The sequence below is a fragment of the Manis pentadactyla genome, chromosome 9 (assembly GCF_030020395.1).
Source record: "Manis pentadactyla isolate mManPen7 chromosome 9, mManPen7.hap1, whole genome shotgun sequence".
Classification (NCBI taxonomy): domain Eukaryota; kingdom Metazoa; phylum Chordata; class Mammalia; order Pholidota; family Manidae; genus Manis; species Manis pentadactyla.
This window is the reverse complement of record NC_080027.1, coordinates 8,735,996-8,763,256: the sequence shown is the minus strand read 5'-3', so window position 1 is coordinate 8,763,256 and position 27,261 is coordinate 8,735,996. Positions and strand designations below refer to the sequence as shown.

The following is a 27,261-nucleotide window of genomic DNA, read 5'->3' as shown; positions in this document are numbered from 1 at the left end:
TGATGAAGCAGATCTCTCATGTATTGACATCAGGAAACATCCACAGTATGTTCTGTGCAACAGAGAGGGATGCATGACACAGGGTATTTGGAATCCTCACCCGCTGACAAGGAAGGGGTCTGGGAGGCAGTCCCCAGGCTCTTAGAGGCTCTCTGAGAGGGCTCCTGGGACACAGTCTCTACTTTACACTGATCATTTTCTGCATGATTTGATTTTTAAATAGTGAATCTGATATTTTTATAATGAAAACATCAAAGACTTCTCTTTGGGGAGCAGTGGGAAGACAAATCTGGCTCCTTAAGCTGGAAGAGGTTTCACGAACACACTTCTCACAAATTAATATCATACAAGTTAAAACATTTCCCACCCTATCTTGTTCCAGAAGGATCTGCTGCACAAAGACAGAGTGCGGGGTGGGATGGTGAAGACCTGTAAAGGTGCCAGAGGGACCCTCCTGAGGACACAAAGCCATGGGCCACAGCCTGGCCCCCCAGGCCACCAGCCCAGGCACCCCGGCTTTCCAAGTGTCCAGGCAGGGCAGGGCCTGCGTCCTGCACTAAAGACAAGAGCACTTCCTGGTGGCATGTGACAAAGAACATTTGGTCAGGAACCCCGAATGGTGTTGAGGTGACCTAGCTATGCACCCAACACAGCAAGCACTGTACAATCTGCTTCAGCAGCTTTCCTGGCTGAATAACACTGAGTAAGGGCCTCAAGCCACTTCGTCCCCAATAAAGGACATTTGTGGACACAAGTGCCATGATCACACTAACAAAATTAACCAAAATTCCTTACCATCACACCAGACTCAGTCCCGATGCACATTTTCCCTAAGGCCTGTGGGTGGTTGTTCAATTGAGGCTTGGAGGCTGTGCATGGTGGCTGCTTCTCAAGTCTCCACCCACAACCGCGGCCTCCACAGGGCCTCCTTGCAGACCTACCTCGGGGCCCTGTGGAGTGCCCTGCCTTCTGGAGCACCTGCTTGCTGCTGGGCGGCCTCCCTGCCTGTGCCCCTGTGCCTGGGGCTGCATGCCGCAGGAAGTGAGACGGACTGCCTTGGTCCTCAAGGGGCCCAGCCAGTGGTTCAGTCACCACCTGGGAGATGGGAGGGAACGTGGAGTCTCTGGCCCCACCCAGACAGCACCTCTGCAGCCAAGGCCCAGGGCTGCCCCCCCACTCCACAAGGACCCCTCCTGCTGTCCTTTCTCATCACACCTAACCCCTGGCAACCCCTGATCTGCTCTTCACCCCTATAGTTTTGGTACCCTGGGAATGTCATCTAAATGGAATCATGCACCACACGACCCTCTGAGGTTGGCTTTTCCACTCAGCACAATGTCACTGAGATCCATCCGGCTGTCACTAGTCTGTCCCTCTGTCCTTCTGACATGACTCGTTAGTCTCAGAGCTTCCCTTCTGGGGCACCAGATGGCTCAAAGTCTCCTTGTGCTCTCGCTCCAGACCTGGAAGGGCCGCTTCTCCAAGGAGAGGGTGCCTCGGCTCTGGCTCTGGGGTGCTCACGGCAATGAGGCTCGTCCCCCTCCGTCTACACAGCCAGGAAATACCTATTGTTTAAAAATCAAGTGTTAGTTTGTGTTGTTTTTTCTGTCGTTATTTAGCAGTGCAGTGATTTTCCCTCCTTGATTTTATGCTTGTATTTTTTCTCCTACATTAAAATCTGCATCTGACATCAATGTACTCAATTTGCTTTGTCCCACAACAGAGCTTAAAGATAACAAAGCCGACATCACTGCTAACAACAAAACAGCTGAATTAAGTGGACGTCTCTGCACGTCTGGCCTTGGAATGTATCCCAGGAAAGAGGCACAACAGAGCAGCCAGTTCTTAAGAGCAGTGGAAGCCCTTTGCTCACCGATTTGATCTAGTTTTGTGGCACGTGGTATTTTCCGTAACAGTTGCAATATTTCCAGTCCCTCACACGCTTCTGGAATCTCGCCACTCCTGTCACGGGAGGTGTCTTCGCCCCTCCCCAGGAGCATGGGTGGGCCTCTGGGGCAGCCCCCACTCAGGACGGTGGAAGGCACACAGTGTGACTTCTGAAGTTAGATCCCAAAGAGCAGCCAGCTCCTCTTGGGACATGTACCTCTGGAGCTACAGGCTGCCACACTGAAGCCACCCAGCTGGAGACCACGCCAGAGGAGCCTCAGGACCCAAACCTTCCCCACCCGACTGTGCCTGGGGTCGGGGGGAGAGTGGGGAGAGACCCTGAGAACCACCCAGCTGAGCCCAGCCAACCCAGAATCACCAGTCAGTAACATGATGACCACTGCCGTTTCCAGCCACTAAATGTTGGAGTGATTTGTTATGCAGCAACAGACACCCGGAATTAGATTGTTTGACTCTGTTTAGGGGCCTTTCTCCTTGCTGGTTTAATTTTTTAAGTAAAAATATAAAATATTTCCAAGGTTCAAAACTCAGATATCGCAGTACCTAGAGCCCATCCTCACTGCCGCACAGGCGCCGTGCCCACGTGTAACTGTGGGTGTCCCCGAGTGCCCGGCTGGTGGGAGGGTTCCAGGCTGCTCCAAGGAACAGCCCGCTCATGCACAGAGCACCTCACGCACTTACAGGTGTGCCTGTTGGGCAGTTTCCTACAGGTGAGGTTGCAGGGGGAAGAGGATGAATGTGTCTACAGTTGGGAACTGCCAAATGCCTCCCCAGGGGCTGCACTGCTTCACACCCCGATCACTGATGGATGAGAACTGAGTGTTTTGCAGCCCAACTGCCCCAGCACCGAGGCTGTCATCACTGTCCTCGGGGACCTGACCTGGGGCCGAGCTTTGCAGGCTCCAAGTGGGTACTGGCACTGTTTCCACCCTCCTCAACCAAGGCCAGTGAAGCCTGTTGGAGTTCAGGAGGGGATCCTTAGCCCCAGGGAGTGAAAATGCATGAGCAGGGTGGTGGGCATCTGCTCTGCAGGCTTCGACCTGGTGGCAAACAGCTGCCCTGCTGTACTGAGACCTCCCCTCTTATCTCACGCATGCAGATCCTGGCCCTGTTGCAGTGAACTGGCATCCTGGGAACTGGGAGGCCTGCCCTGCTGAGCTAGCCCTTTGTGGCTGCCCGCGTGCTGAGCTGCTGCAGGAGACACCGCAGTGTTTAGCAGTGTTTATTCGCTAGAACCAGGGGCCGACTGAGCAGCCTTTGTGTGGGGCGTCAGTGGGTCCTGCCAGTTTGAGCCTGTCTTTTTCCTACCCAAATACCTCCAAATGCACCCACACACCAGAGATTAGCTGATAGCAATCTGCATGGGGGGGAGGGAGGAATTCCTCAGCCGGCTAAAGCAGCTCAGCTGACCAAGCACCTCAGTGGTAGCCTGCTGAGCCAGCAGCCCGGCTGTGCTGGACGTGCAGGGCAGTGGCAGAGAGAGCGCCCGGCCTTGCTGTTTGGAAGGATTTATTACTGACGCCTCCCAGCCGACAATGGCATGGGCCTCTACGAACAGGATTCTTAATTTAGCCCCAGGGGCCACTGTAAACATAATCGAGGCACATGGACATCGTCACTGCGATGCAGGGGGGAAGCCATCAGTCCACCAGCCGCGTGGTATAAAAACTCAGCCCCTGCCTTTTCATTTGCAGGCTCCATTCTGAACCATCTGCATGTACTCCTTGTAGAGCTTTTCCTGCGCGTCAAAGAGCTTCTTCAGCTTCTTGGCTTGCCCTTTGCTCAGCTCTTTGCCTTCTGTGTCATGTGTGGGCAGACCCTGGAACAGCAAGAGCACAAATGGTCACCGGGGGCCGGATCCCCTTTCAGAGCCTTTGGGCTCCCGGTGCTCCGCTCACTGACTGGGGCACGTCCACTTGCCTAGGCACACCCCCACCCCATTCAGCAGCGCCTGGCCCAGCTGCCCAGACGCAACGAATCTGGGCACCCTGCAGGCCTGGGTGGGGAGGGCACTGTTTCCATGAGGTTGGCATGACTCAGTTCCGATCCCGCCAGCCCAAAAGAATGTAGTGAATACATATGAGAACCAGCACAGGCCTAGGGACTTAGTGGCAAAGCGGCTACGACTGGCTGCAGTGAAGAGCCCCTGGGCAGTGGGCATGTCCGTGGCAGGGCACTTCTAGCCGGCTCATGAGGGAGGGCCCACAAACCCCGTTTCCAGTCCTTCCCAGTTCAGCCCAGGCTGCAACTCCCAGTGCCAGAGGCAGCCCCAGGGCAGTGGGCCGCGTGCCCTGGCCTGAGACAGGCGCCTGATGCCGCTTCCCTTCAAAGTGCCTCAAACAGAAAACTTGCCCCAAGTTGAAAATCCCTGTCATCCCAGCATAGCGCTCAGAGTTCCAAGAGAAGAAAACAAAGTCTTACATTTTCATCAAACCTGGAATATTTGTCACTTTCTGACAAGAACATCTCACGGGGTGGGATCCTCATCTTGGCCAGCTTGGCTGCCTGGAACACAGACACACGGTCACCCTCCCAGCCCCACACTCAGGGGGCTGCAGCAGGCGCAGGGGAGAGCAGGGCGGAATGGAAGCAAAGGCTGCCAGGCCTGCCAGCGCCACCTGGGAGCCCATGCCCGGCCAGAGGGTGGCACCCTCAGCCAGGCCTCTCCTTGCCAGGCGCCACTGGTGGGCGGAGGCAGCAAGAGCAGGGGAATCCAGGGTGTGCAGCTCTGCCCAGGCCCCTACCCCGGCCCTGACCCCAACCCTACAGGTGGCACGTTACTTCTTGCTCCTGTTTTCTCCTGGCAGCCTCCTCTTTCTTCTTCTTCTTCTCTTCTTCAACCTAAGGGAACAGCAGCCGTGAGCCAGGTCTGCCCAAGGCCCCTCTCAGGAGGGACAAATGAAGTCCCCCGCTGCCCCCATTCCTGGTCCTGTGAGGAGACTGACCCAGCCAACCCAGGGAGAGAGGGGAGGGGTGGGCAGCCCACGGGGTGGGTCCTCAGAGGGCCCGTCAGGGCTCTCAGCGGCTCCCTCTGAGGCTCTCGGCAGCCACCGGGGGCACAGTCCCCGCAGCCCAGGGCCAGCAGTGCAAACGGGACACCAGAACACCCGGGCACAGCTGCTGCGAGGGAAGGGCCAGGACGGCGAGCCCGGCCAGTGCGGGGGGCTGCTGGGTGGGGGAGCAGGGGCAGCACCACGAGGGCCTGGGGGGATGGGAGAGGTGGGCAGAGGTCAGCAGGTGCCCAGCACGGGCACCCCAGGGGTTAATTCCACAGGTGGAGGTGCTGCAGGAGACACGGTGGAGGCCAGGAGCCCGCCTCCCTTCTGGCAGGCAGCAGGGCTGATGGCAGACAGCCCAGAGGAGGGGAGGGGACAGGGCCTTCGCCTGGGTGCTGGGGTGGGGCCAGCAGGGTTGGGTGCCCAGACGTGCCACCACCAACAGGAAGGAGGAACGGGTTTGGGAGTTAAAGTCATGAGTTCCCTCTAGGACACCCAGGGTATCACCTGCCTCCTGGCTAAGTGGAGGGCAGACAGACAACAGAGAAACCACGGGGCCGGGTGAGGTCGCCTGGGGCAGCAAGGGCTGGGGCAGGGAGGGCCCATGTGGGGGGAGAAGCAGAGCAGGGGTCCCAGAGAGCAGGGGTCATGGGCTCATGGGGGGAAGGGGGCCACCTGGGATGTGCCCCAGCAGAAGTCACCAGAGAAGCTGAAAGAGCAGTGACTTGAGCAGAGGCGGCTGAGGGTGGGCAGGAAGAGGGGGCGGGGGGCAGCTGCTTCTCCCCCGAGACGGGCTGTGTCCGTCCCCCAGTGGGGACACTCTGGGGGAGGGGGACTCAGCCTTCAATGTGACACCAAATTGGGGAGACCAGAAGGGATGGTGACAGGGGCGCTGGTAAAAGCCTAGATGGGAGGTCAAACTGGCACAGAAAGTGGGCCCAGCCCTGGAGCCCCCAGCTACAGCTCTGCGGGCAGCTCCCCGGCCGCTCCAGAGCCTTCCCCGGCCTTCCAAGCTTGCACAGCTAAGCCTCCTGCACGGCAGCTGTGCCCCCGAGGCTCCTGCCCACTCTCCTGGGCCCAGGCCTTCCTGGTGCAGCACGCCTCAGCAGGCTGGGCAGTGTCCCCTCTCCTTTCCGGGACCGGCCGTCAGCTCTGCTTCCTGAATGGCCATCAAGGGCCTGCCCTGCTCTCCCATACACTGCTCTCCTCTTTAAGGCCCTTTGGGGTCCCTCGCCCGGGAGGCGCAGACCCCTGTGGGCCCTCCCGCGGTGCCTGCCCCACGCTGCCTACACACGCAGGGAGCTCGGGGGCCTCCTTTCTGCCGCCTGCCCAGCAGATCTCAGAGGCACCGTGTGGTTCCTCTTTCTCTTTCCAGGGATACGGAGACCCCGAGGGCAGGGCTGTCCCGATGCCCTGTGGGCCCCGAGCCTCTGGCTCAGTCCTCACTGAGTGAAGGGTGGGTGTCGGGGCAGATGGGGGCGCAGGGATAGACGGGGCACCACTGCAGGGAAAATCAAGTGTGACCAAACACATCCGCTTCGCAGCGTACTTGGAGGATTGACTGCCCCTTAAACTGAGGATAACCTTTTAAGAAGAGGCCCTTCATTAGAAGATATGTTTCTCCTTTGTTCCCAAATTTCAAACCAATTACCAATCTGGTCAACTTTTCCTTCAGACACACGTCAGCACAGAATGTTAACAGAGGCGGGAACACGACTCCCGAAGGGTGAAGGACGTGCGCTCCAGCGGCGTCTGCTTCCCACAGACGCTGGCTGTGCATCGGACTCACCCTTTTCTTTTCCTCTCGCTCTCTCAGTAGGGTTTCTCTGTCCCCCAGCTTGACCACAGTCGGCAATCCTGAAAAGCCAACAGCATGTGAGATGAAGCTGAGGTCTGGACCCAGGGCCCAGCACAAAGCAAGGCAGGCCTGGCCTTCTGGCTCATACAGGCCAAACGTGAACTGACGCAGGAAGGCCTTGCCACTCATACCAGAAAACCCAGAAGTTATAAAATAGGGTACGTTATCTGAGTGTTTAAAGTCACAATTTTACGTGCAACCAGAACCCCTGCAAAGCTGGAAGACAAGCTGGGAAACGCACTGTCCATCCTATGACACAGGCTGTCTCCCCAGGGGCGGTTGTAAGAACAGGCGGCCAGTGGCCCAGCAGAAATGTGGGCACTGGGCAGTCAGACTGCAGGGGCGGACACCCACACGCCGGTCACACAGAGGAGGTGTCAGGGATGACGCCCAAGAAGGCAAAACTACAGGTCGCCTCAGGAGCCACGGGACACCGTGCTGGGATGGCCTTGGACACTGCTGGGGACTCATTCTGTGGCCTTTTCAAAAAACAGCGCCCACCTCAGAGTCCTTCCCCATCCCTGCCCATCATGGCCGAGCACCCACCTTCGTGATCTTCAAGCCGCACCCCAAGCTCGGGCAGGATGTTGTCCCGCAGAGCATCACTAAGTTCAAGGACCTCAGGGACTGTGGACAAAGAAAGGGGTTCAGCGCAAGAGACGCCCGGGAAACGCCTGGGACCCACGGAACGTTCGCCCTCGCAGGCCTTCTGGAGGGCAGCTGACGCCCAGACGCAGACGCCCCTGCCTCCCCAAGGAAGGCCTTCATCCACACACTGTCTCTGGACTCTGCTCAGAGGCAGGCAGTGTCCAAAGATGCACACAGGCTGGCTGGGGGATGCGGAGCAGGGCAAGTCAGGGCTGCCCAAGGCCAGGTGAGTGGCAGGCCCAGGGAAGCTAGCTGTCTCCTGCACAGAAACGGGGCTCAGAGACCACCTGAGCACCCTGGTCACTCACGGAGGTGCCCGGGAATGCTGAGCCCAGGATGGGCCCTGGCACAGCAAACCTGGAAGGGGCAGCTATGTCAGGCAGGCCAGGACCAAGGGACCCAAGGCTACACGTGCCCTGGGCCCCTGCCCCACGGTCACCCAGAAGTCCTGGCCTGGCTCCTCACAGGCCAGCCACAGTGGCCTCCTCCATCAGTCCTCAGGACTAAGCAGCCAGGCCCAGGACCCCTATGGCCCTGAGTGCCCACGGGCAAAAGGCAGAACCTTGCTGGAGTGAACAGTGTGGCTCTCTGGGACCAGAGGTGGGATTGAAGGCTGAGAGGACCCGCACAGCTGCCAACGTACTGACAGACACCAGCGTGGCAGGGCTGGAGGCCTGGGGAGCAAGGACAGCCCCCCCACCTCAGCGACACTCTGCTGTGGGTGTGGGCACCACAGTGGGCACAGAGCTCCCAGCCAGGCCTCACCCCACCCCCGAGGTGGGTGCCCACCCAGAGCTGGGCCAGGAGGAGCAGAAGGCCCAGGGAGCCGGGGGGAAGCATGGTGCCTGGCTGGCCTGCTGGCTTCGATGTCATTCTTCCAAGAAATATGACGAAGACAAAGCAGAGCAGGTGGGAGGAAGGTCGGTGCAGCCTCTGGCCTGTCCTGATTCTGGATCTGTCACTTTGCCTGTTAGTGCCAGAGGCGGGGGGAATGGCCACTGACTGGCGCCTGTCCCGGTCCTGGGAACCTGGGGGACTCAGGCGCACCTGGTCGGGGCAGGTGAGGCCTGGGAGCTCACTGGGAGCTGCAGCGTCCCTGTGACAGCGATGCAGGGCAGGCCCAGGACGCTGGGCGGCCACGCAGGCGCCACTCCTGGGAGGCTCACAGCCTGGGAGGATGCGCTGGGGGAGGTGATCCCACTGGCATCTGTGAGTGACGAGCACATAGGGGCTCGGCCCCGCTACACACGCTCTTCCAGACTCCAGTGACTGCTCGTCCAGAAGCTCGAGCTCTGTGGGCCTTTCGCCACATGGTGAGGGAAATTCAGCTTTGGGTAAGGACCAGGACAGCAGGGCGGCGGCCAGGGATGGCCACCAGTATCTTGGAGGCCAGCGGTCATGGCGGTGACACAGGGCTGGGCTGCCAGCCCCGAGCACAGCTGGAATGGGCAGTAAGATGCCACGAGTGGAAGCGGGCTCGTGAAATGCCAGTCGTGGGCTCTGGTGACACAGGGACAAGGCACTGTCCCGGGCTCTCTTTTGAAGCCAGGTCTCAACTGTCCCTTCCTTCTCAGCTCCCAGAAGTCTGCTCGGCATGGTCGTCTGACTTGACCAAGCTGCCCACTGGCCCCAGCCTGTGCCGTGTCCATGTGGGGAAACCAGAGTGGGACCCGGGTGTCACTGGGCACATATGATGCCAACTGTCTCAGAAAGAAAGGTTCAACAGTATCCAACTGTGCAACAAAGACTTTTGTGGCTAGATGGGAGGGGGCACCTGCTGCCCCCCAAGTCCCCCAGGTCCGGAGCTCTGCCCCGCTCACTGCAGGCTCACCTCCTCTCGTGGGTGTTGCAGTCTGGCTCTGCCCGGGTGCCTGCCCATGCCACACAGCCCGAGCCTAGGAGGTTCTGTGCACACTGGCTGCACCCGTGGGGAGCACTTGTCCCCAGACACTGAACGCCCACTCCCCTCACCCCTCACCTCCCTGTGCACTGGCCTCCACGCCCACCCCCTGCTCTGTCCCTTTCCACAGCACCAACTACAGCCCATGTGGCCATTCACTCATCCGTCCTACCTCTGCTGTGCCCCAAGGGCCCAGACTGCTCCCTCCACTTGCCCGCACCCCACAAGTCCACTCTCTGTTGAATGAATGAATGAATGGTGATTCGCACATCTTGTGGATGTCCCAGCCCCCCACCCACTGGGGCAGCTAGCCCTGGGCAGGCCCTGCTTCCCCACGCTGGGGCAGTCCAGCCTCCCCCAGGGCTAACAGAGCCACGCCCTTGACATTTGGACCCTCCCTCCAGGGCGTCACTTGCTGGAACACCTTCCAGGGCCCTGAGGAGGCCTGCCAAGGGCGAGGAGCTGAGCCAAGTGCCTGGCTGATAGCAAGCTCCCAGGACGGAAAGGGAGCAGGTCAAGGCCATCACCAGTGCCTGAGGACACCTGCAGGCACATCTCCTCAGGCCCCTGCCGTCCTCTGGGCTGGGGCCCCCCAGGCTGAGCAGAGCGGCCAGCACAGCCCCTGAGACAGCTCAGCTCTCCCCGGGGCCTTCCTCTCGCACTTTTGGTCACTCTGCGGTGGCTTTCTTCTCCGCCCTCTTTCCAGCTGTATGTCTGACCAGAGTTCATGTCCTGAACTAATAAGGAACCCCTGCATTCGGCAACAAGACAAGCTACCCAACTCCAGGTGGGCAAAGGGCCTGAAGAGACATCTTGTCAGAGAAGACACCCCCCTGGCAAGGTGGTCAGTGCCACTGGCCAGCAGGGAAACGCAAATCAAAGCCACGGTGAGATACCAGCTCACGCCCACCCAGACGTCACAACGACGACAGCAATGACTGAAGGAAACCAGCAAGAAGGAAGTGTCGGCTAGGGTGGGGAGCAACCAGAGACACGTGCGCGGCTGGCAGGAATGTACAAAGGCACAGCCGCTGTGGAAAACAGTTTGGCGGGCCTTCAAAAGGTTAAACGTACGATTAGCACATGACTCCATAATTACCCAAATGAACCCAACACAGGGACTCATCCAGATGCTTATTCACAGCAGCATAGTAGCTAGACGGTGGAGACACTCCAACTGCCCATCAATGGCTGGATGCATAAACAGAACGTGGTCTAGCCACACACGAAATACTATTCTGCCCTAAAAAGGAGTGAGGCCCTGCCACCTGCTGCAATGTGGATGACCCTGGAGAACATTCCGCTGGTCAAAGCCAGCAGACACAGAAACCACAAGCTGTCATGTATGCGGAACATCCAGGACGGGTCTCTCCACGGGGACACGGAGCAGAGAGGTGGCTGCCAGGGGCAGGGGGGATGAGAAGACCGCTGATGGGGACAGGGTCTTACGGCAGCTGGTAGAAAAGTCTTGGAAATAGAAAGAGGTGGTGGTAGCATAGTACTGTGAATGCACTTAATCGTTCGCTTTAAAATGGCTAGTTTTGTGTTATCTGAACTTCACCTCAACAAATCATTTCTTTATAAGAAGGAAAAATCCAGTTAGCTATTTTTGAAGAATTCAATTAACCAAATTTAACTATATGGAAAAACACTGTCTCAGAAGAACCATCACACCTTTGAAAGAGTGAGGTGGGGAGTCTGCTCAAGTTGGGGACAGAGGCTGCGGCCCATGGCCGGCCCACTCCACGGTGGTGTGGCTTTCCCGCCTGTCACGTGGACACAAGCACAGCTGGGGCTTTGGCATTTCCCTGTTGCTTGTAAATCTGCCTTCCTGCCTGGCACAAGGCTCAGAGGCCCCAAGCTCAGGCCCATGAGCAATCGGGCATGGGGAGGGAGCACTGGAGACAGGGGCAGGAGTGGGTGTGGGGTGGGGCAGTGGGCAGGGGGACAGCACCTGCAGTTCACCAGAGAGCGGCTCGGGGGACGGCGCAGGAGGTGGGGTCCACCCACAGGCGAGGGGATGTGGGAAACGGGCTCCATCCACTGGGGCACCACCCAGCTCCAAAGGGAGTGACCTGAGGGCACGGCATGGAGTGATGTGAGCTGGACACACAGGGACAGACGCTGCACAGTTCCACTCAGAGGAGGACCTGGAGCCATCAGATAGATGGACACAGGAGCAGGTGGGGGCGCCCGGGCTGGGGCGGGGCGGGGGTGAGCGCTTCCGGTGACAGGGCTCCAATCTGGGGAGACGCGAGCTCTGGAGGCGGTGGGGGTGGCTGCACACCGCGTGAATGCACCTAATGCCACCGAGTGTGCCCTTAAATGGTTAAGATGGTAAATTATGTATTATGTACATTTTACCACGAAAGAAAAAGCTAAAGATGAGGGGAAACGGCCACCATCTCCCTGGCAGCAGAGGAGCTCCAGCCTCCCCACTCTGACCACAGGCACGTCCTGCCCTCTGGCCTCTCCCAAGCCTCCCTCTGCTGGCCAGGCCTGGGCTCTCCAGCCAGGACTGCAGGCATTCAGGGACCTGCTTCTCGCCTGCCTGTCAGTGCAGCACCTGGCCCAGGCGGGGCAGAGAGTGGGTACCCGGCCAGCACAGCTGGAGAGTGCACCCAGGGCCCATCCCGAGCCCCTCACCGGGTCCTCCTGGCTCCACAGCCCACCTGTGGCCATGTGACAGCCAGGGGGCAGTGACGGTGAGTAACTATCGTGAAGCCACGGGTGGTGATGGCAGGGGACGGAGTAGAGACAAGTGTGAGAAGCCATCTTCAGCCCTGGGGGGGCCCCCGCCTGCAGGGCCCCTGGTCTCAGCTCACGGTCCAAGCTTTAGGGCAGGAGAGTGTGGCATGTGGCAAAGCAGGTAGGACAGTAATTACCGCGGCCCCAACATGGGCCCCCATGGCTCTTGGTCCATTTGCCTGAGCAACAAACAAGGCGGCAGAAAGAAACCGCAACCACGAGAAGAGCAAGCCGATCTGCTCCGAGCCGACGCCAGCCACCAGCACTGCTGTCATGTGCTGCCTGGTCAGCACCACCGTGCATGGCCTCCCATGCCTCTGTCTATCCAGCACCTGCCATGAAGGGTGCTGCATGGCCAGCAGGCGGAGATGCCCAGGCTGACCCCGAGAATGGGCATCTCTAAGCCCAAAAGCCCACCGATGTCAAGCAGCCACACCTCAGCAGAGGCTTTCTTCAGTTGAATGGTGAGCAGGTCAGGTGCCCAAGAGATAGGACCATGCTTATTTAGCAAGGCCCTACAGCCCCACGCACCCCCAGCCCCACCATCAGATACAGGCTCCTGTCCACGAGGCCCACAGTGAGACCGCCCAGCCGCCCGCAGCCGCGGTGCTCACCTGTGCTCGGGGACTCCTCCTCCTGACCCCATATCCCTGTCCTCCTCTCTGCCATCACTGTTACAGGCCCAGACCCACTCCCAGCCTGCAACTGGCCAGCCTGCTGCAGCTCCCCCAGCACTTCCTGATGGCCCCATTGGGCTCTCTGACGGCCCATCCCCTGGCTGGCCCGAGGTCCGCTCCACAGGGACGGCAGCTGGACAAACGCCAGGTACTTCTCATCGCAGAGAGGTCTGGGGAGGGTGCACGGCACAGCGGGTGACGGGCGGCATTTGGGTCAGACTGCTGTGGGGGGGTTGTGACCCCTGGCAGGGCCTCTGACTATAATCAAAAATCAAAACTGCATTCCACCTCTGTGACATTGTGAGGGTTCAGTGAGGGGTCATGAGAAAAGCAGCTGGACCAGGGCCTGGCATGTTCCAGGTTCAACCCACATCGACCACCAGCTCAGCCCTTGCAAAGCACGACGCGGACCCCCTGCCTGATGCTGAAACTTCAACACTGCCTAGAAGATGAAGCGAGCACGTTCTGTCCTTGAGCACAGGGGAGAGTGTGTGTTGGCAGGGGAAGGGCTAGGTGGGTACAGAGAGGGAGGCGTTATGGGGTGATCCCCCCAAGCTCAAACCCCTAGCAGAACTGTCTAGGCGCTCGGGCTCCCTGCTCAGCACAGCTCACCCCCAGAAGTAAGAACAAGGCCGTCTCCTAGCCCTTCACCCGTGGGCTCACAGAGAGCAGAAGTGCTCCCGAAGGAGCCAGGGGTGGGGCAGCTGCCCCCGGAACGGCGGTCTCACCGTGCTGCTCCCGGGCAATCCTCCTCACCCCTTCTCTGAATTCCGACAGCACCTGGAGGTATGGCGTGACCGTGGCCTCGAGCTGCAGAGGGAAGGGTTTCATTTGCTGAGAGACGAGCCCCTGACTGCATTCAGAGCTACAGAGTTCAGCGTACGTGCTGCAGGGCTGGCCGGCCATGCTGCTGGTGGGCGCCCTGCTGTGCCCAGCGTCCCAAAGCCCAGACACGCTCATCCCTAACCCCCAGTCCACGGGGGTGGGGGGTGCGAGCAACAGCGATCCTGGGTGCCCAGCCCAGGCAAGGCAGGACAGACAGAGCAGGGAGGCTTCCCCCCTCTTGCGGGTGAGGGCCATTCACCTGAACTCACATGAGGCGCCCGTCTTAGGTCAGACAGTCATTCAAAAACTCATCATTGTGATTCCGCGTGGGCATTCCCAGAACGGACTTTCTCTGAGGGGCCTGGCGCCCTTCCTCCGGGCTGGAGCCTTATCAACACCGAGGCCGGGTCTGTCCCATGGCCACACACACACATTTAAGATTAACTATTTCTGTGAACTGTCTACCATTCCCATGCACACTCACGACCACTCTACAGTTAATGACCTGCAGCAAGCCTGTTGAAAGGGGAACAGAGGAGGGCGGGCTCCAGACTAGAGGAATAATGATTGTGTGAAAATTCTTTTCCATAACAGCAGTGTTTTCCAGGGGCTCTCAGCAGGGTCTGTCCCTGCATCTTGATCACATCACTTGGAGCGCAACAGACAAATATCAAGCAGATGCAAAAGCTGCCTAGGCCAGCAAGCCCTCTGGTGGCCTGAACCTCCTTGGGCCAGTCTTGCACTGGGCTGAGCCGACACATCCTGGCAGGGGAGGGACCAGATCGGCACCCCCAGTGGTCCCACTGACCACCTCAGTGTGTGCTGTGTGGTTAACTCAATGCTGAGGTGCTGCAAGGCTCAGGGGCTGCCTCTCTGCTCCTAGAATAATCTGGTTTGGAAGTTAATCCACGAATGCCAAACAGCGCGAATGCAGGCCCTGCCCGTGCTCACCTACCACCTCTCCCGTGGCCGCCAACTCCAGCGAGCTGCCTTTAGAGGCCCCCCGAGGCTGCAACTACAGGCGCTTCAAGGCCCCCACCAACCGCCATGGCATTAACATTAAGAGTGTTTTTTAAGTTCAAAAAACACTGCATCTAACCTAGGAAGTGTTTTTTTCTCTAAGAAAAAAAGTATCTCATACCACCTGCACAAGAGAACAAAGTGGCTGTGTGGGTTTTCTTTCTAAAAAGCTCCAAAGGGGTTCACGCATGGCAAAGTCTAGAAAGTACCACAGTACCACCCGGCTCCCGGGTAGCAGGAGCCCTGGGGACTCGGGTGTGGGGCTCTGGCAGGCCTTCTCACACCGTTTTCTCTTGGAAAGTCAGCTCTTAGGGGAAACACCTACAGACTCACCCGCAGGGGGCGACTCTTCACCCTGTCCATCCTGGCAAGCAGGACTTCAGGAAAGTTTGGCCCTTTTACTTTGAACTTGCCTGTTTTAATTTAAATAACTACTTAACAGGCATGCTAATCAAACCATTACAGAGCACTCCAGACCAGCAGAGGGGGAGACACGTCCGAGGTGAACCTGGGTGTGCACGTTCCCTGTGTCGGTCACCCCACAGCAGAGCGCCCACAGGCCAACTGGGGGGAAGGGGCCAACACTTGCTGATGAATTTTCTCACATGCACAGGCCTGTCACAGATGGTTCCACGTGGTACGAGTGCCTGGGGTGAGCGGGCAAGAGCCACGGAGCCACGCCAGTGGCCTGGTGCCAGAGGGTTCAGGCTCATCCTAGCTAGCCTGGCCTTGGCTAAAGGGCAGCTGACCACGGTCAATTCTCCCAGCTGGCCTGGGCATGAGCCAAGGCTCCATCTGAAGGGTGATGTGGGTGAGACCTAACGGTGGTCTCCTATGTCCACAGGGTTGACCCAGGAGGATTTGGAAGGGGAAGGAAGCAGGGCTAGAAGGCAGGAGGGTGCCCCTCGCACAGGGCACCAGGTCCCAGGGGTTGGGCAACCCCAATGGACCCAGCAGGGAGAGTCTCTTGGGCCCAGTGTGATCTACTCACATTCAGGCAGGTTCCAGGTCCCCTCACTGGGAAGCCCAGGGAGCTTTCCTCTTCTATGGCCCCGAAGACCTAGGGACAGAAACAAAGGTACAGGCTGAAGAGGGCCTGAGGGGCGACACGGACCCACTGCTGCACGCAGCACAGTGGGAGAGGTGGAGAGAGCAGCTCCAAGAGCCCTGTCGGCCCCAGGACGCGGCCTGGCTCCTGCTGCCCGCTCCAGCCCGAGGCCCGAGGCGACTGGGCAGCCGGGAGCAGGGCGCGGGGCGGGCAGCTGAGCCTTAGGTGCTGCCCACACGCAAAGACCTGGAACCCGCCAACACAGAGGCTCACAGTGAATGACCCACAGGGCGGGGGTTCCAGGTTATGGCCACTTGTTTTGCTTTTCAAACCTCAAGATGGGAGGAAAAGGCTGAGACAAGAGGTGAAAGCTGAGCGAGGCTGGCTGTGTGCATTTGGTCTCCAGCAGAGGAGTGCAGCAGACGCCAAGGACAGAGCGCATCTCGGCTTCCAGAGCTGTGCTGCTGGGCGGGCTGCTGTGCCCCAAGCCGGCAGTCACCGTGGGCACCCAGCACCACGCCCAGGCCTACCTTCAGCATGTGGGTGAGGTACTGCGCGATGCTCTGCAGCACGGCACGGTTAGGCCGCCTTCTTGCGGCCTTCCGGGCCGCCATGTAGAGGTTGCACTGGCCCACCAGGGCCCGCATTTCTTCCAAGACAGTGCGTGTGTCAATGTTGTCACACAGGGCTTCGTGCACCACCATCTTCTTGTTGTAGAAGCTGGCCAAGGGGAGAACAGGATGTCACTGAGAGACTGGCCGCACAGCTCGACAGCCAGAGCGTTTTCCACCAGCAGGTACAGCACATGCTGAGGGCGGTTTTGCACAGACAGACAGGAGATGCCCAGCCCCCTGCTCACTGGTGGGTGCAACAGAACACAGGTGCGCTTGCAAAGCCCGGACAAAGGCCCCGCCTCACCACTTATTCAGCGCTGCCTCCTCATCTTCCCACTTCTCAAACTGACCGGTTACATCAACAGGAGCTCGAAGGATGTCTTTCACATTTAAGAAAAACTCCTAAAGGAGAAAGTTCAGTTCACAAGCACTTAGACACTCTTCGTCCAGGGCAGGGCCAGTACAGAGCTGTTCTGCTGAACACCTTTCCTCCAGGCTAAGCCTGAAACCACAGTGCACGACACTGCAGAGTGGGACGAAGGGAGGTGGAGGCCTTTTCTCCCACCCAGAAGCGTGTGGCCCTGGAGATGCCGCTTCAGCAGACAGCGTGTGTCTCGGCACCACAGGCCCTGCACAGACAATGCCACCCTGGCCTCCAGAGAGTTACCCACTGCTTCAGGAAGTGGCCCTGAGTTGGTTTCCCCACCAGAATTTAGTTGCTCGCCTGCATCCTGTTCTCTACCAGGAAACGGGAAGCAGTTAATGCCTCCCATCACAGGGAATCAGAGGTGCCCGTGGGGCAGGCAGTGGCCCCTCTGCCAGTCTCTGGAGAGGATGTGGGACTCACATTCATGAGCTTCTCATACTGAAGCGCAGACTCCATGGTGTTGCTCGAATAGTCCAGCGTGTCCTTCCAGGAGTGCATGAGGAAGGCCAGCCTCAGCTGCCGCGCTAGCGGGGGGAACAGTACAGCGGTTCCAGCCCCCCTGCAGTTACGGGCCCCGCACCCCACAGAAGAAAGGCCTGGGTCTCTGCAAGAGGCCCGTGTTTACCTGAATGCTTCTTCAAGGCATCTTTAATGGTGATGAAGTTTTTGAGTGATTTGGACATTTTGCAGCCTGCGATCGTCAGGTGGCCTGTGTGCAGGAAGTACCTGACCCAGCAGTCATTTTCAAAGTAGGCCTGTGGGGAGATGGGGGCAGCCAGCCACAATTGGTGACGAGGTGCCTCTGCCATCCTGGGTGGGGGGCCCCTGGCTGCTGGGTGGGCACTGTGGGGGGGGGGCACTCCTTTGCTGGCGGGGTAGCTATGGCCCAGAGGAACTACCTTGGGTCACCGAGCCAGGCGCTAACAACTGGTCCAAACACAGGTCTGTTGCCAAAGGCCAGGCTGTTAATGTGGGAAATAATTAGAGCTCCCAGGGTAAATCACTAGGGTTCACATTCTGCCAACAGAACCCTGATGGTTAGTCAGGGTCTACTCAGACAGCACCTCGCCAACATCCCGACCTCCTGCACCTCCAGAGGGAATGCCGGGCCCGCCCACCTGAGACAGCCACCCCAGCCCCAGCCTACCTCTGACTGCGCCAGCTCATTATCATGGTGGGGGAACCGGAGGTCGAAGCCTCCTCCGTGAATGTCCATCGAGGCTCCAAGGAGGGTGCTTGCCATGGCAGAGCATTCGATGTGCCACCCTGGGCGCCCCTAGGAACCCAAACCACCCAGTGACTGACCAGCCCCCTTCCCAAGGCTCTGGGCTGTCAGGACAATGGTCACAGGGAAGGTCAGAAGGTGGACTCGTCCCGAGGAGCCAGAGACTGTCAGGATGGAGGGTCTAGTCTGCCTGCACCCCTAGCTGCAGACTGGAAGTCAGAGGCCCAGGGAGGGAGGCAAAGGGCATGAAGGCCCGCGGGGCTGTAGCATCTGGTCCCGGGGGGGTGTGGGTACTGGTACGCCGCGCCAGCGAGGGGCTCTCCCCGACCTCCAGCCAGTCCCCAGCCCTCTCGGTGCTCACCCTTCCCCAGGGGCATGGCCAGGATGGCTCCCCCGGCTTGGAGGCTTTCCACAGGGCGAAGTCGCTGGGGGACCGCTTCTCACTCAGGCGGTCTGCCGAGATGCTGAGGTCGCCTGCAGAATGAGAGATGGGATACTCAGTGCTCCTGGATGGGCGGACTCACGCCTCACTCAGGGCCGTCTTGGGGGGCCTCCTGGTCAATCCTTGGACACATTTCTGCCTGTCACCGGGGTCCCACATGCCATCAGGTCCACCACGGCCAGACTGGAGTGCTGCCGTCGTCCAGTACGGCACCCTGTCTACACGCTCACGAGCAGAGTCTGAAGGCATGATGCGTGAGCCTGGGCCACACCTGCTGTCACCCACTCCCCCCCATCTTCCTGCTGCCGCACCTTGTCTGGGATGAGGTGGGGCTAGGCCTAAGGCGTGAGGCAGCCAGGGGACACCGGGTGGGGGCAGCCTGGGCAACTGGGCCCACGCAGGGGGGACCTTGCTCTACGGCCTGCACGCCACCCTGCCGGGGGCCTGGGAGGTTTACAGATACACTGGCTGCCGTGTGGGGTTTCAGGGCCTGGAGGTGGGACTGGAGCACTCCCAGTTCCCCCCATGTTCACAAAGGAGGTCAGGGGAAGAAGGCTGAAGGGCAGTCTCTGAAAGCCAAGAGCAGAAGGGGGCGCTGCTCCTCCAGGGTGAAGTCAGTGCTGGACAAGACCCCCCAGAGAGGCCTGGGGGAAGCCTGTCTATGTCTGGAGGAGTGATGGGAAATAACCTTGGTCGGCACAGACTACTCTAGACCCCACACAGGACCTAGGGAGCATGCTAGCAGCTGTGGGGCCCCTTCCTAGGGCGGGGGCTCTGTGCTCCCTTCCCTTAGGGGAGCTCAGGACAGGAAGGACACACGAGTGTCCAGCAGGGCCCCGATGAGTGGCCACATCCAGGTGACAAATCAGACTACAGACCTCTGCTGCCCTGAGAACACAGGAGGGAAGAAGGCAGTGTTGGACACGACTTCATGGCTAAGAAACAGGCACTAATGCAGGGTGCTCAGAAGATACAAGGAAGAGCCAGGAGAGAATCCCACAGTCAGGGACGTGGGGCAATGACCGGCCATGTTCTGGCATTTTGATCGTCAGGTCTGTGTGCGCTTCCATCTGTGCAAGCAGAGAATGGCTGTCCGACCGACAGGACCAGCTGCACGCCAGCCGTGTGCGCCCAGAGCCGCCGCACTGCAACTGGCCACTGTAACTGGCCACGGAGGTTTCTCTCACTCCTTACTCGATAGGCTATTACATTTAGGTTCTTAATTTTTCCTTATTGTGAACACAGTTACTCATGAATATATCAGACTTTCTGAAAAGTTTTGCCACAGAGAAAAGAGGGTCTTCCCTCTCGCCCCCACCCCATCCCCCCAAACAAATGCCCTCACTTGTGACCCTCGCAACCTGCTCCAGAGTTTTAGTTAAGGGAACTACGTCACACCATCCCTTCGGCTCTCCTCCTGGCGCCATTTCTCATCGCCCCTGATGCCCTGTTCTGCCACTCGGAGCAAGCAGGCTGCCCCCCACTGCTGCCCCTCCCTGCCAGGAGAGCCCCACGTGGGGCAAGAGCCAACGCTTCCCGGATGGGGTGTCCTGGGCTGAGGGCGACCCCTGGGATGGAAGTGGGGATGTCTCTAAAGGGAGGGCAGGCCCATGCCTATATGGTTTTACCTTAGGTTCTGATATTTCTAAAGAGCCCTAAAGGGAAATTATTTGATCAAAATGCATAAACATTTTTATGGCCAAGTGCCCTCCAGTAACACCGGCTGGCTGAGAGCGAACCCTGCACCGCAGGGCTGTCGGCTTGGGGGTTGCCCCCAGATCCACTGAGGGAGCAAGAATGGAGGCAGCACGTCTGAGACGGTCCGGACAAAGGCTCGCACCCACAATTCAGACACCCGGACCGAGCTGGGCACGAGGCCACTGTCAGACATGGTCGCCCGCCACCATCAGAAAACACCACTCTGAGTTACAACCTGGGAGTTTCATGGCGTGACAGCCCTACTCGCACCCGGAGGCCGGGCATGTGGACCAGGCCGCACTGAGGGTGCCCGTCACAAGGGCCTGCCTGGCTTTAGCATCTGAGTTTGAGCCCACAAAAATGAGTGGCCCCTGCCCGGACGACCTGTAACAGCTGGTGCTGCGACCTGGCGCTCTACCTCCTGCCCACTCGTGACTCAGGGTGGGAGACTGGCCTTCCCCAGCTCGCTGCACCCCGTTCCAGGGCTGGGAAGTGAGCAACCTCATGACGTGGGGCCTTAAGTCAAAACAGCCTGGGGTTTCACTCCCCATGCTGACCCCATGGGGGTGGCTTGTGCCGTTTGCTCAGCAGGTCATAACCTGCGTATTCCTAACACCCCCAAGCTGCAGACTCCCCGACAGACTCACACACAGCGCCCACAGCCCACTGACCCTCAGGTGCCCTCAGTGCCAAGAGATCAACAAACACCAACCATGTACCAAGGCTCAGGCTTTGCTGTGCTTCTCAAGGTGGTGTGTTTGCTGATTCTTTTTGTTTCTTAAGAAATAACACATCTCACGGACCTAAGCTCAAAAATTTCCAAATGCCCTTGGGTGGAAAAACATGGCTCCCTGAGCCTGGGTGACATGGGTGCGGCACACGAGGGGCACGGCGCCTGGCTTGGCTCACCTTCTCCCTCCTGCAGGGCTCTCTGGTCCCCAACAGCCTCAGGCACCAGCTTCCCGTAAGAGTGCCCCTCACTAGAAGCAAACTTCACTGTGTCAAAGTAGACAGACCCGTTGGAAGCATAGCTGGAGAACAAAAAAGAAACTGAGGGACGGTGTGACAGATCCTGACAGTTCACAGCTGCTCCTTGGGATGGCGGCCTGGAGCCCACCGCCCGCCCAGGGGGCAGCGGGCCGCAGTCTGCCCCAACCTCTGCTCCTGCGCCGAGTCGGCTCTGGCTCGGCCAGCCGGCAGCTGTGACGCGGCTGTTCAACTCCATGGCCACTGTGTGGGCTGAGCAAGGACGTGACAAGGACACCTCACACCAAGTGTCCCTCCCCAGGCAGCGTGGCCCTCCTCCCTGCCCCTGGCCTTGGTGACGGTGCGATGCTGTGTGCCACGCCCTCACCTCCCTGTCTTCCCACCTGCACGGCCCAGCCAGGCCTCTCTGCCTCCCAGACACACTCCAGACTACTCCAGCCCAGAATGACCTGTCTTCTCTCACCTGGGCCGCCCTGGTCACTCAGTTTGGCACGCAATCTTATGTAGCAGTGGTGTGCCATGCGGGAGAGAACAGGCATCATCCCTTCTAAGAGCCTCCCACTCTGGCCTGTGCCAGGACTCTGGCCCCTCACTGTGCTCAGTGCACACACCTGCCTCCAGCCTGCCCTGCCTCACCTCCCCTGCAAAGTGGAAAAGCATCTCTCCCAGATCAGGGCACAGCAGACGGGTGCCAGGCACCTGTTTATGCCTCCATTTGTTGGTTATTTGTGAAACTGCTGCCTTTGGAGACGTGGAACGTGGTTCCTGCAGTCAGAGTGCTAGCGTGGTGAACCCACGGCAGGGGCAGCGTGTGGAATGGCAGCTGGTGAGGGGGACACTGCATGAAACCAGCCTGCCCTGGCACACGACACGCCTGCCTGTCAGGGCCGACATCACTGGGACCTGGCAGTGTCCGTGCTCAGCAGCTGGCTGCTCTGGGCCCTGGGGCTCACGGTCTTAGCTGTGAGCTTCTGGGGGACCGTGGCCAGCTGCTCACTAGCACATCCTGACTCATCCTCACCATGGTCCCCAGGGCAGGCCAGGAACAGGGCTCCCCAGTGGCAGAGGAGCCAGCCACACCCATGCACCCTCAGCTCGGCCATGAGCCACAGGAGTAAGTTTGTTGGGGGCTTTAGGGCATAGCCCACACCCCCTTTGCTCTTCCTTCCTGCCTTGAACAAGGCGGAGTTGTCTGGACGGCTAAATACTTGTGTAAATGGGAGGCAATACTGAGGGAAGCCCAGAGGGCTCACCTGCAAAGCAAACCTGGAGCTGAGAACTAAGTGGCACAGAGGCAAGAGGCCTACGGTAAGGGTGGGCCTGAGTGGGGGCTGCTGATGTGCTGTGGCCCCCAGAGTCCTGTGTTGGGGTCCTGACCCCCAGCACCTCAGAATGTGCATGTATTTAGAGACAGGGTCTTTACGGAGGTGATTAAGGTAAAGGAGGTCATAGGGTGGCCCTGATCCAGCATGACTGTCCCCATAAGAGGAGGTCAGGACATGGAAGGCGACATAAGGGACGTGTGTACGCAGTGACAAACGTGCAGCGTCGGCAAGAGGCCGGCCATCTGCAAGCCAGGGTGAGGGGCCCCAGAGGAACCAGAGCTGCGAACAGACACATTCCTGCTGCTAAAGCCCCCGGCCCCCGGCACTTCGTGACAGCGGCGCCAGGGCACTAACCCTGAGCAGCACCACAGCCCCTGCTCCAGCCCTGCTCAGAGGCGGGAGTGGCCCTCTTCAGAAAACCGTCCCCGCTTTCCGGAGTGCGCTGCCCTGGGGAGGGCCCTGCACTTACCCGTAACCGTTGTCCACAATCTTCTGGACGAAGCTCACGATCTCGGGCACATACTCACTAACTCGGGTTAAGACGTCGGGAGGGAGAACCTGCAAGGACAGACACGTCCTAGCTCTTCCCTCTGGAATGCCAGCCTCCTCTGGGCATGCTCCCAGGGCGAGCCGAGGAGCCCCTTGTGCCCCCCAACTCCCATTTCAACCTGGACTCAGCTCGCTAAATGAGGCCCCTCAGTGACCGGGGCCCTGGGCCTGGGAGAGCAAGCACAGGACCCCACGCGGCACTCACGTTCAGGGCCTCCATGTCCTTGTGGAACTCCCCTTCCCAGAACTTGGGCAGCTGGGAGAAGATGGAATTGTCAGTCACCTCACTGCCAAGTGTGGAGTCCAGCCAGTCAGAAAGCAAATCCTTGGCTTCTTCCAACAATACCTACAGAGAAAGACACAGAATATCCACACGTGTGCCAGTTTCATAGGGTTGCATCTAGTGCATCCACGCATCAGTCCAGGCCTTGAATCCAAAGGCATGCTGAGCACAGCCGGGCCCGCAAGGAGCTACCATCTCCCAGGTGGCAAAGCGCCCACAGATGGCTCGGCACCCTGTGCTCAGGAGCTCTGACGACTGTGCTGGGAGGGCCAGGGTGTTGAGGAGTGTGCACAGGGTGGCATCCACAGCCCGGACTGGGGCACATAAAGAAGGTTCCCAGCAGACGTCGGCTGGCACTTAGGAGACGGGCAGAGCCCAGCCCTAGAGGATGATCTCAAAGGCACACCACCCTGGTCAGGTGCCACTGACGGGAGACGCCGGTCCCATGTCACACACGACACACAGTGTCAGTTATGAGACACGTTCTGTCGCCATCTGACACTCACATCACGTCAGGCAGAAGGAAAGTCCATCTGTGACATTATGTGATGGCGTCAGGGCCATGGCCTGAGCTTCACAGGCCAGGAGACCCTGGAGGCCTGCCTCAGAGGGGTCCAGTATCTTCAGAATGTTAACTGGAACAGTGATGGGGACATGGGGCCAGACAGTCCGCAGTCCACCAGTGAGGAGGGAGGCAAAGAAACAGGGTGGAGGGAGGAAGCACAGGAGGAGTTGGCACAGAAAACCATGAGCACACAGGGTGGGCGTGTGCAGACGCACAAGGCTGACCAGGCGGGATCGCCAGGACACCCCACCAACAGCCCCCAGAGAGGACAGACCAGCCAGCACGCTGCTAGGCCCACAGGTGGCTGCAGATCTGCAGGGACCAGCCAGGCGCCCAGTGTGTAGGCAAGCAGAAAGGGGGGGGCTCCCCGGGCCTGCTGCGAGACTGCCCAAGCAGAGGGCACAAAGCTCCCAAGGTGGCACCCCTGGCCTCAGGGAGGCGGATGGCTTCTCCACGAAGGCATCTGTACTTCCAGCCCACAGGATCGACACAGATCACAACAGCATAACAACAAGATCCTAATCAAGGCCACAAAACCTGAGGAAAGGAGCACTCGTCTGTGCGACAAGCTAGGGACACACCGGCAAGGGCCCAGACACAGCAGGGACAGGCGCTCAGTGCTCGAGGCAGTGAGGACAGAGCCCGAGACAAGCAGCTCTGCAGGCTTGAGAAGGGCAGCGACTGCCACTCTACGGAGCAGGACACCGCACGGGCAGGTGAGACAGCTGGAGGGGGAGCTAGGGGGCAGGGAGACAGCCCCACGGGGCCGCCGACAGCAAGAGCCAAGGAGGAAGACATGAGTGAGGCTGGGAGACACGAGACAGGAGGTGTGACTCCATCTAACTGGAATTCCGTGGGGAGGAGAGGGAGCAGAGGGGATGCCCGATGACACACCTGAGAAGGTTCTAGAAAGGATGCAACAATCCACAGACACGGGAAGCACAGAAAATGTGCAAATAAGTCCCTTACGATGTCTTAGAGGGAGAGCAGAAAACTAGAGAATATTTTTATAATAAGCCAGACAGAAGAAACATTTACCTACAAAAGAAAGGCAGCCCCAAGGGCAGAAGTCTCCTCACAACTGTGGAACATCCCGAGGTGCTCAGAGAAAACGCCCGTGAGCCTTCACCGTGTGACCAGCAAAGCCAAGTCTACAAACACAGGGAATAAGACCTTCTGGAGATTCAACAGCCGGCTTTCCCACCAATACCCCTAACACAGTGGCTCTAAAGCTGCCTGATGGCCAGACTCGCTGCAGGTGCCATGCGGACCACCAGGCCCTCCCCGCAGGCCCCCACTCATCCTCCAGGGGACTCTCAGCTCTGGGTGCGGCTGGCTGACATTCAAATCTGGTACACCCCCAGCTCACGGGGACCAAAGGGTGGTCTGACAACACGCGGCACATGCCCCTCGGAGTTTGTTGGAAACAGAGACTCTTAGGCTACAGCCCCACTGACCAGACTCTTGGGGGAACAAGCAAGTCCCCAGGATGCAGGCGTTGCCGAGAGTCTGCCAGACTCTTGGGGGAACAAGCAAGTCCCCAGGATGCAGGCGTTGCCGAGTCCCAAGGCACTGCCAAGTGACATCACTCCCCTAAGGACAGACATCTAGTCATGACACCGAACTGGCAGGGCTTTAAAATGAGACTGAAAACACCAGGTAACAGCAGCATTACAGGAAATCAGGGGAGCAGGAAGTCAAGCCCAGTGCCCTACACTCCTTGTAGGGCCTGGGAAAGGGGACAATGGCCTAATTAGTCACTAAGTTAATGCACATGGCACAGGATCAGCGGTCAGCAGGAGAGGAGCAGAAACAGACATTGGAACTTGTCAAAGCGAGGCAGTCATGATCCACAGCAAAGGCCAGGAGCGGGGAGACCCAGGCGAGGGGACAGCGAGATGACGGGGCAAGGCCGTGAGGGGAGTGGGCCCAGCCCCCCAGGTAAGGCAGAGACCGAAGACCGGATTTCAGGTAAGGCCTCCAGCCACGTGGTGATGACAAGAGCCAGGGCAGAGGAGACAGGGTGCAGACCTGGTACAGGAGCTCACTTTCCTTGGGACAGGCAGCTGGGTGCTGGAGAGGGGAGGGCTGACAGGGCCCCGGGCTTGTGCAGACCACCACGGGCTGGGGGGCACTCATGGACGTTACTTGGGATAGAGCGGGCCTCGGCACGCAGAAGGATGCAGCTCACCACGGTGATTGCCATTCTAAGCTTGAACATCCCAATCAAACAGCCTCAAAACATGTGAATAAAAAAGTAACAGAACAGGGAGAAACGGGCAACTCCATCATTTTAACTCACCAGGGGGAGGTGTGTTTTTTTTGTTTTTTTTTCTTACAAACTCTTTATGAATAGGTAAGCCAGCAAAAAAAAGTTGGCAGATACACAAGTTATTAGCAACATCGCCAACACGCTTGCTTGACTTACTGGACAGCTTGTAGACTTTTGCACCAATTAGAGGATACAACACCTTCTCAAGCACAAGAGGACAGCTCCAGAACCTGACCACACAGCAGGCGAGACACGAGTCTGCCCTTCACGGAGCCAGCGGGGTGGGCCATGTTCGCTGACCGCGGGGCAATGCAGTTGTAAGTGAAAGAGAACAGGTTAATCTGGAAGATGCCATCTCTTTGGAAATTTGAAGCATTACTTCTAGATGATTTGTGGGTTTAAAAAAATAAATCGAAATGGAAATATTGTTCAGAAGTGAATGATGTCAATGTACGAGAAAGTAGCAGAAAGGACACTTTGAGGAGAATGTATGGCTTTAAATGCTCAAGCCAGAAAACGAGCTAAATGACAAAGATGTGAGAGAAAAAAGAATATGCCCCAAGAGAAAAGGAAACTATAAAGATGGAGCAACAGCTGACGGAAGAGAGACTTCTGGTTCCAGTCTCACACATGAGGAGTGTGGGAGTCGCCGCCTCGTCCTAGTAAGTAAAAGGCTGAACAGACTCAGAGACGAATGACTCTCCCTGGGTCTATCGGAGAAGAGAGGCCACAGGGAAGCTGCTTCCCAGAGGAGAGCGAGATGGACACAGAGGACCCCAACCGACGGGGAAGGAACCAATGTGGGGGGCCCGTGCCACTCCGACCCTGGTCTGGGGATGACCAACTGCGGGGGTGGATGCACCTGAGACGGAAACTCCAGGGGCCGGGGAATTTCTGTGTGAGTCCCATACCTTGCGTGACTGACCTTCAGGAGCTCCACCAGTCTCTCTCGGTAGGTACAGGAGAAACCCCCACCCACCCCGCCACCATGTGCTTGGGGGCTTGGGGGTGGGAACGATACGGCGGCTACTCTGAAACACGCCAAAGCACCCCATCCTTCCCGGCTCACCTGCCAGGGCTCACCGGCACCTACAGAGCCTGGGAATGCCCGTCTCCTGCCCCGCTAGCCCTCCCGTTCCACCCACAGGAGGGGAACACCTGAGACACTCTTGACACGCAAAGCCCAGAGGCAGAAGTCCTGGGCGACCCCTTCCTGCCCGCGCACGCCCACGTGGCCAAGGCCACT

At 58.8% G+C, this 27,261-nt stretch overlaps 1 protein-coding gene across 3 annotated transcripts in view; it reads right to left on the bottom strand.

Annotated features, from left to right (window-relative positions):
- The window catches only part of CARS1 (cysteinyl-tRNA synthetase 1), a 125,819-nt gene continuing 98,558 nt past the window's right edge, over window positions 1-27,261 (bottom strand). For all 3 annotated transcript variants that reach the window (XM_036875975.2, XM_036875976.2, XM_057506720.1), the window contains 17 exons: window positions 23,101-23,241; window positions 22,816-22,904; window positions 20,944-21,065; window positions 18,256-18,368; window positions 17,817-17,945; window positions 17,295-17,424; window positions 17,090-17,193; window positions 16,547-16,644; window positions 16,159-16,348; window positions 15,572-15,640; window positions 13,464-13,545; window positions 7,309-7,389; window positions 6,694-6,761; window positions 4,690-4,749; window positions 4,330-4,413; window positions 3,589-3,727; window positions 1-1,565 (listed from right to left, as the gene is read on the bottom strand). In XM_036875975.2, the coding sequence (XP_036731870.2) occupies window positions 3,593-3,727; window positions 4,330-4,413; window positions 4,690-4,749; window positions 6,694-6,761; window positions 7,309-7,389; window positions 13,464-13,545; window positions 15,572-15,640; window positions 16,159-16,348; window positions 16,547-16,644; window positions 17,090-17,193; window positions 17,295-17,424; window positions 17,817-17,945; window positions 18,256-18,368; window positions 20,944-21,065; window positions 22,816-22,904; window positions 23,101-23,241 (1,695 nt within the window). In that variant the 3' untranslated portion in view covers window positions 1-1,565; window positions 3,589-3,592. The remainder of the gene's footprint in view (window positions 1,566-3,588; window positions 3,728-4,329; window positions 4,414-4,689; window positions 4,750-6,693; window positions 6,762-7,308; window positions 7,390-13,463; window positions 13,546-15,571; window positions 15,641-16,158; window positions 16,349-16,546; window positions 16,645-17,089; window positions 17,194-17,294; window positions 17,425-17,816; window positions 17,946-18,255; window positions 18,369-20,943; window positions 21,066-22,815; window positions 22,905-23,100; window positions 23,242-27,261) is intronic.